Below are 13,411 nucleotides of genomic sequence, written 5' to 3'. Positions count from 1 at the left end.
ACCAGGACCCTTCTCACCACAACCAGCCCATCCGAAATTACCGACACGGTACAAGAGTGCAGGTCATGTTAGCAACAAGATTTGCCGAAAGAACCGCGATCGACAGCCGTCCACGCCGGCTTCGTGAGTACATCTATTGCCGACAGCTATGCCAGCAACGGCGGTGCTATTGTGGGTATCCATCGCTTTGGTACTGACAGCAGGAGCGGTGAGTGTCACCCTCCACCTCCACCATATGCAGCAACCACCCCATACCGACATCTGCCATCTCGGACATTAACGCCAGCCTTCGAGACGTCACGACACAAGTCAAAACGTCGGCGCATCCACAGTGTACCAGCATGCTGCCAGAGTCAGGACCTCACCCGCACCAGCATGACAGCTGTGATCGCCTACTTTACGCTCGCGCGGGCGCCCACGCCTACCCTCTGCCCGTTCGCATTGCAAAGCACCACGAACCGCATTCTAGCGCCAGGCGAGTAAATGCTCCGAGGCTAGGGCTTCATCAAGTATGATGCGACCGTGCAGACGATCGCAGGTGGGATGATCCCGGTCTGCAATGACAGGCAAGGCTTGTCCCTGCACATCCGCATTGTCCAACTAGATACCTCTCACTTTCGTCCCCGAGAAGAGGAATGCTTGAGTCAAGGGCAGTGATGTCCTCCCAAGGGCCGAATCGTGGAAAGTACCATTGCGCCATGCCGCCCATCGCCGGATCATCTTAGTGCTCGCGACTCATTCCAAGACATGATGCTAGCAGCTGGGACGTTGGGCACCGTCGATGATCGCCTCACTATCGCACTCGCTACCAAACGATGATTCCGCCGAAAGAGAGTTTGCTGAAGAAGCGATTGAGTTTGGCTACATCGCGGGAGCTAGAATCGCCCATATCGCGCAACTGTTTCGTGTCTCCCATGGTTCGCGTCTGCCTCGCGTAGAACAATTTTACTGGCATCATGCCTGCGCGCAACGCGATGATGATCAGATGACAGACTGGCAGGCCTTTCCTTTCATTTTTGAATTATATGAGGCGTCGACGCACTGGGGTGCACCACGTCATCGCTATAAACCATAATTTTATGGTTGTTAAGGCGCTCGTAGAAGGCCCTTTGAGGTAAAAGAGTCCGTACACGTGACTTTGTGGATACGGGGAAAGTCCCTGTTAACGTCAGGCACGCAATGCGGACAAACAAGACCCAAGTTGAAGAGCTAGGAACGACCTGGTTACACATAGCAACACATTCTGCCTGAGGAACACAGATCAACTATGCATTCGCGCAACGATGAAGCTGTCGTCAACATGTAGGGAACATGGACGCTTGGTAATGGCAAAGTCGAGTCGCCTTTCCCATCGTCGAACCAAGGCTATCGTCCCCTATGCATTCTCCTGTCATCATCCTTGCGCTGTGACCACTTCGCGCCTTCGCATTCGGGTTCCATACGATGCAACAACCATGCAGCGCGAGAAAAGAAGGCTGCCAGCTAACACCGAATACGCACAACCACCGAGGAGGGATGAGCAGGTGGCCCCGTATGGCTATCGGCAGGGTTACTCCAGATCACTGAAGGTGTTGAGCGCGACACGTGGGCCACAACGCGTTTTTGTGAAGCTGCTCGGTAGGTGTACCGACAGTAGCGGCCGAAGGAGGCTTAAAGAGAGTTCGAAAGGAAAGATCTGAGCGGTGTGGTCAAGTGACCGAGCCGGAGTGAGCTGCAGTTGATCATCATTACGAATTGCGCCATGTAGAGAAAAGGTCCTGAATAAGAGTCCGAGTCGACTTCGGCAGAGTTAGACACATTTTGATCTGTCTCCGGTGTGAATTCCTACGGACCGAACTTGATCATGCTATCCACGTCTCTTGTAGTAATGCCGGTGCTAGGTGTGAGCAGAACATGCGATTATGACTGACTATCACCATATCGACACAGAGATCGAGAAATAATATTCCAGAAATATACCGAGCCACTTCACTTCTCCCGGAGACCCCTATACAGTGTGTCTGTGTTGTGAATCAGCCATGTCCCAGGAGCGACACAACTTTTGGAGTGCCCGGCTACTCACCGCCGCGTGAAGTCGTACTATGGTGTAAACTGACTCAGCTCATAGTGGTCAAGTGCTGTAGCTCTCTGCAATGTTGCCTACTTTGTCCGGTCGCGATACCTTCAAGTCACCAGCTCTCAATTCTGGGGTTCGCAGATAGGTCTTAGTGTCAATGCAGTGAGAGGAACTGAGACAGCTCGGTACTTCCTTCTCGATGTGTGCAGGCGCATGAAAATTGTTGCGGCTATCTGTTGTATCTGCAATGTGTTTTCTTTGGGGGAGCTTTTCTAGTATGGGTGGCGGTTGGCTTGCTGAATGCCTCAGTGGCTCAATACTTTGTGCAACGGCAATACCGCTAGATGGTTGAATAGAGTATGGAATTACGCACTAATTGCGAGGGTTGTCAAGAATACAAGACTCTGCAATACATGTGACAAATATTGAGGCCTGCCAATGGCTTCTCTGCGATACAAGCATGTGTGAATGACATAAAAACCAATATGCTCACAAAGAGCTTATCTCACGGTACATTCCCATAGCGCACAGGGAAGTAACCTTCATGTATCTCTGATAATGTTGACCTTTTTGTAAGAGGTATCGGGACCTCCGATCCTACCGGCTCGTACGGTCACTGCAGCCCTCATGAGCGGTTCCGAAACTCGACATTGAACCCCTAATCATCCTGCGAACGACCGTTATCCTCTTGATTTGGAAACACCCTCCATGATCCTTTGGTAGATAGACCATACTGTACTTGGGACTAGATGGTCTGTGGTGGTTGTCGTGTGTGAGGCTCTAGTCGGGTTTCTTTCCACTCTCCGCGGTCAGGACTTGGCTCGAGGCTGTACTGTCAAGAAGCAAGCTGATAGCACTACATGCGCTTTGGACTGCCTTTTGAAGTGTCGTGAGTTCGTGGTCAGGGAGATGCGATCCCACAGGTATGTGCAGGACCTTGCATGCTCACTGGCTTGTATATTGCATCTTGATCTCGAGCAAAACGAGTAGATGAGACCTCGATGACTCTTGGAAACGTATGGCGGCTCGACGGTGGTCGGATGAGATGCGATACTTAGTTCTAATTCGTTTGCTTCTACCAAGGCTGCAACACTACCTAGGTAGTCTTCAATATCATGGATGTATTGCTCTAGGCCCGCATGTATCGCCCTCCATGCCCCTATATACAAATTGCCATGTCAACCTTGGAAGCAAGGCTCATCGTCTGGTTGTTTCGTGACTTCCAAGGTTCCAAGGTTCTTTCTGTTTTACGTGAGCGGATGTTTTCATAAATAGAACAAGTATTATGTAATCGTACCTATAGGAGAATAAATGCCCTACTAATTTCTGCATATAGCCGCGGCATATTGGCACCAATAATTTCCAGTAGACAATATGCCATGTCTTTAGGTCGGATGGTAATCCTTTCGAAGTCCATGACATATGCTCTGCAACACTGCACCTGCGAGCATCCTCGCCAGTTGAATATTCTTTAGCAATTCGTGTACCAATGGCCACTAGCTCGACTAAAGAACTTCTTGTGCCTATCCTGCTCCAGCCGTTGGAGCCATTTATATAGTACGCCACGGACTGGGAGGCTATCAGCTCTTGTAATGTCCAACCTCTCGTCCATCATTTGCTTGCCATCATCTGATACGTATTCCGCATATCTTTAGAGTAGGGTGATCTTATGCTAGAGGAAATTGTTAAATCTGAAAGTAGGAGCAGTGGACCACAACCTGTTGATACCATACGTGGTATTGGTGGCTTCTGAAAGTTCTGGACTGGAGTATTTATCAATACAGCATGTATGAACCTACATGAACTTTATCTTGTCTCTTTGTGCTTGATATCAGCATTGTTGTATCTCCTTGACTCATGCTTAACTTTTCAAGACAAGCGTCCGATGCTTGAAACACCGGTATACAACTTCTTCTTCTTTCCACAGATACAAGAGAAGAACGTAGGGCGGTATGAAAAAGCCTTCCGACTAATGGAATGTCAAATCAGCCGTCTTTTGTGGGCGCACGTTGTTGTCAGGTGCTCTATCAGCCTTTTCCTGACAGATGGACGTCGACAATGAAACGCTGTAACGAGCACAACTGTTTTGTATGAGTGACGTATGTTGTGCAACATTACAGGCACTGGTGAGGTACAACAAGGCTGGGCCAAAAAGGCGTGGGGGTAGAAACCTACTTGTGTCGTCGTCTTATCGCAGCGCATTTGGCTATGAGACTGACTACAACAACCTCGCTTTGCGAAGAATTTAGGATGAAACATATGAGCCATGCTGAGAACAAAGAAGAAAATGCGACCTCCGTCGAAACTAAGATACACGATATGAAGTACTGATGTGCAAAGGGCATTAAAGTAGGACCGTTGCCCTATGAAGACTCAGTTTTGTGTCATATGTTCGTGATGCACGCGTGAATGGGTCTGCGATCAGCCAGCGGTCATAGAATAACTACCTACGATAACAACCTTCGCCGATGCGACGTTGCTGAGTATCAAAAAAGCTGGCCTGCACTTCAATAGTTATGCCCAAATGCAACTCATTTACCCTGAACGATGAACACTTGGATTCTCATAGTCTCGGCCTAGAGCTCAATCGCGCCCTGCTCTTGCTGACCCATACCGAACCAGCTTCCGATGGTGTTCCACGCGCTCTGCTTCTCGCCTGGCAGCTGAATGCCATCGATCTCTTCCTGTGTGACGCTGTACCACTCTTCCTTCGGAATCCATCCAATGTAGGCACGATCTCCGAATCCTCCAATCCAGTATATCTCTTCGACGACCAGACGCACCCACTTGCTCTCGTGGACGCCGGAGCCAGGCAACCACCACGCAGCGTCGGGGTGCTTCTTGACATAGCAGGCTGTCACACCCAGCTTCTTGATAGCGTCCATGTCAATGTCCTCGAGACGACCAACAAGCGAGAAGCGGGGGAGCGCTGCAGGACTGCGCCATTTGTTGTCTTGGGGGTGCCATCGCATGCTCAAGGTGATGTTGGAGCCGGCATCCACGTTTTTGAAGGAAGTGGCGATGGTGATGGCGAGGATAGTAGGGTTTCCTGAGTCTGACTCGCAGTCACCGAAGTAATCCATTAAGCCTATGGGCGCGCCTCCGACATCTGAGGGTCGCTGCTCGGTGGTGTGAGTGTTGGGGAAGACGGTGGATAGGGTACCGATGGTCTCTAGACGCATGATCCTGCGAGCTTGAACGGCGGACTCGTGGACGGTGGGGATCTTGAAGCCGGTTCCATCGCTGGAGGACGGGTTCGCGAACAAGTTCTGTGGTGATGGCAGGTTGGACGCTGCAGTCAATGTTATGAGGCCCGTGAGGGCAGCTTGGACACGCATCTTGCTAATATTTGGACTTGGGTAGCTCGGAGGTATAGGCAGGCGTTTGGAGAGCTAGATGGCTATGACGAGCTGTCGATGAAGGGGGTGGTTGATGGCAGGCAGCGACGCGTTCAAGCGAAGCCTCGGGACGTATCATGCGCATCGTACCACGCTCAGCAACAGTGGGGATCGTCCGCTAGTGTCGCGATAAAGTCTGTTGCGCAAGGCATGGCCGCGACAGGCGCGAATCCAAATCAGCGAAAGGCGACTAGACAGGGCATGGCCGCACTGGGCGAAAACAGCTTGAAGGTTATCGGGGAAATTCGCGTGTCTGACATGTATTCGTGATGATGGTTCGCATTATCTTATCTGATCATCTCTCATAGCTGTGGAGGCGACGCGCCCGTGTGCATGGTGGACATGTTCAGAAGCCACCCAACACTCCACATTAGACTGCATCTCAATGATCCGACTCGCATATTTGCTGCACAGTCTTCCATAACACAAGACGACGAAACCGAATCGATGTGGCCGATTCACTGGGATCGTTGCTCCTCTCTTCGACACGCTAGTGTGACACGTGATCTCGGCTAATCCGGTGAGCCGCTGTCCACAGCCCTGGAGTCATTTTGACCCTCACGTCGCCGCCCAGTCCTCGAACACCCAACGACCGCAACCTGTACGTATTCCGCCCGCCCCTACGATCACACCAGCATTAAAAGCGAAGCCTTGCGAAACCAAGACTTTTGCACTCCGCACCCGACGCTCGAAAGCTACAAGGCAGACCGCTAATTGGACTTTGCCACCACACAGACTACTTCGAACGACTCATCACACCCCTCTACAACCGCAAACATGGGAAAGGTTCACGGATCCCTCGCTCGTGCCGGAAAGGTCAAGTCTCAAAGTAAGTCTTGGCCCCTGTCAAATCATCACAGAGCATCTGCTAACAATGCATAGCCCCCAAGGTAAGCTCCTACCCGTCGACACATACACATCTTTCCGACCGTTAGCGACACGCCAAATCACAACAGCGCGATAAATGCAGAGAAGGATGGAACAGATTGGACAACGGACAGTCGGCTGACACACGATACAGGTTGAGCCCCAGGAGAAGAAGAAGACTCCCAAGGGCCGCGCCAAGAAGAGGCTCACATACACTCGCCGCTTCGTGAACGTCACCATGACCGGTGGCAAGCGCAAGGTCAGCGCAACTCGGAATCTCCGCGATGGACAAGAACTAACCGGCCTTAGATGAACCCCAACCCTACCTCATAAGCCAACCATGAGAGGACGGGCGAACGAAACGAGCACGACGAGCTAGAGAATACGGTCATGAATTCGGTTTCCTCGGGATGGCTATGACTCTGGATCAGAGGGAGTGGGAATGACGGACGTCGCTACGGCACGTTCCTCAGCAGCAGCATGATCCCACACTTTGGGATGATGGGGGCATATTCATGGCGTACATGTACATTCTGCTTTTTGCACAGCTGCATCACGAAATCTAGCTGCTTGTGTTCCCATACTTGGCCACTTTCACTTGCGTGCTATGCGTTGTGTATGATGACCTTGCACACCTACCCGAGGTTCTCGACATCTTGGATTTCATTTGTGGCAAAACCTTGAGCCGTTTTGCGCCGTGTTGATCTTGCGTTTCTATGCTGTTGGCTCTGATGCTATTGCTATACTCAAAACCGGCGAAGGCTATTTAGGTAAAGGTGGAGTACCGTCCGCTCGTGCCGACAGTTTCAACGATGCGTCTTTCTACCAGTTTCAGTACACCTGTGGCTCCGTGGACCTGACATTACCCGTTTGTACATTGATCTCCCAGTTCTGCATTGTAGATCTGGTGTGTGAGAGCTGCGGCGGGAACGGCAGGTCCGAGCGGCCATCTACGTCACAGTCGAACCTCATTCCACCGAAGCTGCAGGAGCACCCTCTAACATCACTCTCTAAGCTATCACCTACAACAACCACAGCAATCATGTTCAAGCGACTATTTGGAGAGGTAAGAAAATGCTCAATTGGTTCTGAATGCTATGCGCTAATTCTCGCCAGCACGGCGCAAAGAACGTCGTAACCCTCTTCCATGCGCCCTCGAACCAAGCTTCCACCCGCGTCCTCACCCTCCTCAAGCAAGCCAACGCACAATCTGTCGCACATGCAACTGAAGACCAGGCCAGCTCTCACAAAGCACAGGACAAGGCTGAGCGCACTGAGTTCGAGCTCGATGTTACAGAAGCCCCACCGACGACAGACCAGCTCAAGAACATCTTGGACTACCTGGGCGGATCAGGAGCGGCAGGAAAGGTAGTCAGTGGCGCTGAGAACGAGACCGATGCCATGAGGAGACTGAAGGCAGACGGAGGGGCGTTCCAGAGACCGTTGGTCGTGGATTGGAATCAAGGAAAAGCTGGTATGTATATGTAGAGGAGAACAGCGCTTGCTCATGCTGACCTATACAGTCGTTGGAGAGAATGAGAGTGAGATCATGAAGTTGATACGCTCAGTACCGAAGGAGACGGACAAAGCGTAGAGGGCGGAGCCGATATGACCTGTACTATACCCACTCCACTCAGCTCGTGACTCCAGGATTCAATTACTAGAAAGGACTGCTTGGCCTTTGGGATGAATGGAGGACCCAGCAAATTCTAAAATCCCACCGCTAGTAGCTCGGATAGAGGCATGGCGCTAGGCAATGGGTGGCTGCATCCCCAGTAAGACACTGACCCAGCACGTGTATATCTGAAACCCATCCCACAAAATCATCTTTGGACTTGTTATAAAGTGTGAGTAGTGTTCTTTCTTCTCATGTCTTCGTGTCTTGACATCTCCAATATTCTCAGTGGCTGATCTCTCTTCCCCTCATCTTCTCTCCATCCGTTCTGTATGCTTATGTTGCGTTCCGGAGCTTTATATGACGGCCAATGGCATCAGTGAAACGCGGCGCGCGGAGGTCGCGAGCGTTCGTTACTCACACTCACCTCTTCTTTCGGTAGCGCCAAGACCTGTTGCTCCTTCCACCTGAAGCCACGAGGAACCTCTGTTTGTTGAGCTGCTCTCACTACTTCCGCAGCCCTCTTATACCTTATCTCCCTCTTCATTCTCATCATCGCAATTGCGCTTTTCCCCGCTGTTGCGTTCGCTCCTACTCCAACTGGCGTTTCCTCTACCAACATCCGGTAGAGCTTAGCTTCATATTTTCCTGCAAGGGCCACCTCTGTTTGTTCACGCAAAGCCTAAACTACACTCGCGGTCTTCTTGTTGAGCTCTGTCTACATCCAGTTATGTCGGAGTCTGTCCATCTACTGGGCACTCCGCCTGCTACAGACACGCCAACACCGATAGCCGCAGGCGAGCCGCTCCTCACCGAACCGAACCGTCCTGTTGTTGATCCCATCAACGATGCAACTAGGGACCCCAAGTTTGGCCCGGGTGCTGGTCAGGCTTTCTTTTCAACCGGGCTTGGGGCCCGCGCCCCTCGTTCGCTAGGTGATATTCGCCCGCCAGTTATCGCACGCAGCGTCCAAGATCCTGCATTCGTGGTACAGGCAGCATCATACTGGCAGATCAAGTACAAGAGCCAGTAGGTAGTCTATCGCAAGCTAGCTTGAAATGATACTGACTGATCTAGATGTCTTTGCATTCTCCCTTCACAAGGATGGACCATCGAAGATCTCTGGGACGCCGAAGATATTCATGTCGAGGGCAGGACGTTTTGCGAAGAGATGCTGACCTTCATCTCGCGGAGCACCTACTACTGGGCCGATAGATTCGCTAGAGATTGGGCACGAGCGCATCCTGATCGAGTCGATTTCACCGGGCTTGAGATGGGGAACGTCTACAACACCAACGATCCACTTGACATTGTTGACAAGATCTTCATTTTTGGCGAGCCCGTTGACTTCCCCCGTGTGTTTCTTTGGCATGTCGCTTACATCTTGGTTGGTACCTGGGCAGAGATGAAAAAGACCACTGACGGGGCATTGCGTACGAGCCTGACCCCACAAGCACATGCTGAGGAACAAAAGATCGCCAACGGAGAGACAGAGCCTTCCTCTTTCCTCGCTACTACGTCAGACGAGAAACAAATCAGTAAGAAACCGCAACATGACACAATTCTAACCCAGCAAACTGACAATGCCGACAGAGTCTTCGTCTGCTGGCGAAAAGCTACGTCTCACAACTACCATGGCTTCCGGAGCGCCAGATCCGCCCAATACATGCCCTCTCCCTCAGCGCATCTCATCGCAAGGTCCTGTGCATTCTGGAAGCCATGCTGGCCTGATGAGGGGCGGTAACGCGGGAATTGTCATGGAATCGTCCAGGGCGTCGCCCAACATGCACGTGCAACCTTTGGTCATTCCGAAAGCCAACCGTAATATGGGATCCGGATCTTATGTCCAGGCACACGGCTGGGTCGAGAACAGCAATCGTACTCCGTACGGAGCGTACCCGCGGCAGCCTTCTGTTACTGTCCCCAACATACAGTCGCCTCCATTCTTGCCCCCACAGATGGCAATGGGCCAACACATCCCACACCCAATGATGCCGGTTCTACCACCCTACGTTCAGGTGGCTCACAATGGGTATGGCTTTCAGCAACCTGATCTTGGGATGATGCCTCGTGCGCACATCAACTACCAGCAAGGCATGGTGCAGAATCAGCCCATGAACCCCGCGTTTTCCCATCATGCAAACGGCCAGCATGTCTCCATGGGCGACATGACAAACAACATGCACCATGCGAATAACATGTTGTATCAACACCAGGACCCTCGCGCGCCGATGCCTCGTCGGGCCAACCAACGCAATGCCCAAGATCTCTTCGATCCTTACAGCGGCAACAATCCTAAGTTCAATGGTGCGCTAGGATACAACAACGGGGGCCGGAAGAGTGGCAACAACAGCTTCGTGTCTCAGCCAGGCCGTGGACGCAAGGTGTCGAACATGGGTGGGCGTGACGCGTATAACAGGTCCAACGCCGATCATAACGCCAAAGTCCTACCTGGCGGACCTCGCAACACTGACTTCAACGCTCGACGTCGCCTTTCTGAGGATGATCCGACAATCACTGGCGACTCTGTCTCCGGTTGCGGTCATACATGGATTGGGCCAAAGAACGCAACCGTCAATGAGCTTTGGATCGGAGACTTGCCGCCGGACGCGGGAGAGGAGGAGCTTATTCAGCTATTCAAGCAAACTGTTGGCGTTACTGCCACTGCAATCTCCCTGCGGAGTAGACTTCCGCACAATGGTCCGCACAATGGTATTCATGCTTTCGCTACGTAAGTCTTCTCATGATTGCCACTCTAAACCAACTAACGCTTGTAGATTTGCTTCGTGCGCGGAAGCTAAGGTGGCTTTGGGCATTACTAAGTTCAAGCCTTCCCTACGTAGCGGCCGCCTCACCGTGACAGTACCGAGGCGTTTCTTTCAGAAGGACACACCCTCAACCTCAGGCTGCGCTGATCAGACGCTTACCGGGCAGGCAACCGATCACACCAAGCCTGGAGTTACACGCGTCGTGACTCAGCAAGAAGAAAAGACTGTTGAAGATACAGACCAAGACTTGACTGCGGCGAACGGAAAGGCATTGTACACCCCCCAGGATGCTAGAAGCGGCCTGTCGAAGCCACCCACAGAGACGGCAATCACTGGCCGTTCGGAGATGGGAAGTACTAAATCTGAGATGACCAAACGCCAACAGCAGTCTCCTACGAAGAAGAACAAAGGCAAGGGCAAGCGAGAGTCACCAGTCAAGGATGTCAACTTAGCAGACAGGACCGCAAAGACATCTGGGAAGATAAACACTAATGGTCCGGCTATCGTCGAATACGATCAGGCTAGCAGGGAGTTCACAAATATGGTCATCGAACCTACAAAGCCAGGGAGCGTTGATGCCATTACGTCGGCCCAAGAGCTCTCAGTTCCCGCAATTGCTGCTAGCCCAGCTGTTGATCAGTCGGTAGATACAGCAAGCGACTTGACTCTGCAATTGCCCGAGAACGTCAAGGCGCCCGACGTTGTACATGACGAAAAGTCTCCGACAGAACCGAGGCCTGACATCTCGCCTGCCTTCGTGGGCATGCAGTCTAAGGTCTCAGAAGCTACAACTGACACTGGCCCGATTGCTGAAAACTGCAAGAACACTAGTGTTGAGGGTTTCAACACGCCTTCGAAGGAATCATCCTCGCGAGTAGCGGATGATAGCCTCTCAGAGGACGAAGCCAAGAACGACACTAGCTTTCACTTGGCGCCAGAAGTTCAGCCTGAGTCTGTGACAGCAGAGCCTCAACCGAGGATTCATGATAAGTCGATACTTTCGAAGCAAGGTACTGTTGCACTACATCCACTTTTGGTTTACAATAGCTCACACATGTAGTTATCTCAGAAACATCGCATGTGGCTACCGAGGCTGACATGTGTGATGTCCAAACATTACAAACTCAGCGCTCTTCCACTCAGTTCACAGAGCCCGCATCCGTGCAGCCAAAGGAAGCAGTTGCGCCTCAAGTCTCAGGTTCGGACAATACACAAGAGCGCACGATGAGCATCACAAGCGACACTGCACCCAAATCCGCTCTAGATAGCACAGCAACCTTGACAACTGCAGACGTCTCACCTAATGATATAAACAAGAAGGCTGGCGCTCCGCAGATGCAGTCGCTCCACCCGTTCGCGAAGAATAGGTCCCAGGCCAAGAAAGAGAAAGAGGCCAAGAAGAAGCAACAGAAGGTAGTTTATGAGGTTCCAAACTCATGTGAGATATATGCTGACTTTGTGTTTCCGCTTTTATAGAAAGACGACGCTGATCGTGTCGCCAAGGCAAAGGTTGAGAAGGCCGCATCCTTGAAGAAGCCCAATGAAGGACTCATCGTGCAGCCTAATTCTGAGTCGCTGAAAGACCTCACAAAGTCATCCATGACTACAGATGCGGTTATCAAACAGGACGTGGCGCACTCTAGTCCCAACGGCGACACGACTACCGGCAACAAGAAGTCTAAAAGGAGGGCAAAGGCACCAATATCGGAGGCGGGCTCTGCAGATCGCGAGAACAAAGTCGAAAACGAGGAAGAGACTGGTAAGCTCGATAGTGCTTTCAAAGACTCCAAGGAGATCTCTTCAGTAACTCATAAGGCGGAGAAGGCGGAGTTCTCCAACGCCGAGCCAGTCAAGCAGGAATCTTTGGATCGCTCTGGGGCAGTATGGGCTACTGAACCCGCTCCCTCACGTGCACCGCCTGCTTCTCCAACGACTACCAAAACTCAGACCCCTACTACCAAGAACAAGTCGCCTGAAGTAAATGATCCCTATAAACTCACTTCCAATCAACCCACTCACACTACAGGCCCTCAACTAGATTCAGATCTGGGTCTCGTTCCTCTGCCTTCTACTACCAACGACCACTTTTACCCTCAGCACGGTAAGCCAGAGTGTTCATTCTTTTACAGCAATTTCAGAGAAACTGACGTTACGCGCAGATACTTCCCCTAGAGAGCACGTGTCTCGCAGTTCTTCCCCTTCCACACTAGTCGGAGACGAGAACGAAATGTCACCACTTCTTCATCCCATGCCTATCTCCAATCTCCCGAAACTCGCACATCCCGCTTCTGTTTCTGCTGAAGCGTCCAAACCTAAGAAGAAAAAGAAGAAATCCAAAAAGAACAAGAAGACTGTTTCGTCTGCACCTGATTCCACACAGCCTACTATGTCCGGAGACGCCTCTGTATCTACCGGCATTGATGAAGACTTTCATACCTACGATCCTTTTGCCGCGCAACTGAGCCACATCGATGCCATTCGTCGTGCGGTCAAGCATGACACTTTGTCTTACTTTGCACGCACGAATGCACGAATTGAGGAGGAAGCTGGCCAATCTCATAAAGCGAGTAGGTTCTGTTCCACCCTCAAAGATGGTATAGCCAACTTACAACTACAGATTGACACTGCAAAGTTGGCCGCCCATATCGAGGCCCGCTGGAACGACTTGCCTGGCACTAGGCCTGAGGGTAAAGATAGTCTCGCCTTC

At 51.6% G+C, this 13,411-nt stretch overlaps 3 protein-coding genes across 3 annotated transcripts; 2 read left to right on the top strand and 1 right to left on the bottom strand.

The window, feature by feature from the left end:
- Positions 1-4,485: 4,485 nt before the first annotated feature.
- Positions 4,486-5,695, bottom strand: ACET3X_009274 (uncharacterized protein). The gene has a single exon (XM_069455450.1). The coding sequence runs from the start codon at positions 5,392-5,394 to the stop codon at positions 4,633-4,635; it is 762 nt and encodes a 253-aa protein (XP_069303351.1). The 5' UTR covers positions 5,395-5,695; the 3' UTR covers positions 4,486-4,632.
- Positions 5,696-7,331: 1,636 nt separating this feature from the next.
- Positions 7,332-8,133, top strand: ACET3X_009273 (uncharacterized protein). The gene is made up of 3 exons (XM_069455449.1): positions 7,332-7,387; positions 7,438-7,795; positions 7,845-8,133. The coding sequence occupies exons 1-3, from the start codon at positions 7,364-7,366 to the stop codon at positions 7,913-7,915; spliced, it is 453 nt and encodes a 150-aa protein (XP_069303350.1). The 5' UTR covers positions 7,332-7,363; the 3' UTR covers positions 7,916-8,133.
- A 533-nt stretch (positions 8,134-8,666) lies between these two features.
- Positions 8,667-13,326, top strand: ACET3X_009272 (uncharacterized protein; the record flags this gene model as incomplete). Its single annotated transcript, XM_069455448.1, has 9 exons — positions 8,667-8,965; positions 9,014-9,454; positions 9,510-10,667; positions 10,714-10,792; positions 10,916-11,714; positions 11,765-12,117; positions 12,181-12,805; positions 12,864-13,271; positions 13,322-13,326. The coding sequence occupies 9 exons, from the start codon at positions 8,667-8,669 to the stop codon at positions 13,324-13,326; spliced, it is 4,167 nt and encodes a 1,388-aa protein (XP_069303349.1).
- Between the last annotated feature and the right edge of the window lie 85 nt (positions 13,327-13,411).

This window comes from Alternaria dauci, chromosome 9 (genome assembly GCF_042100115.1).
Source record: "Alternaria dauci strain A2016 chromosome 9, whole genome shotgun sequence".
In the NCBI taxonomy this organism is placed as follows: domain Eukaryota; kingdom Fungi; phylum Ascomycota; class Dothideomycetes; order Pleosporales; family Pleosporaceae; genus Alternaria; species Alternaria dauci.
This window is presented reverse-complemented; position numbering and strand designations above follow the sequence as displayed.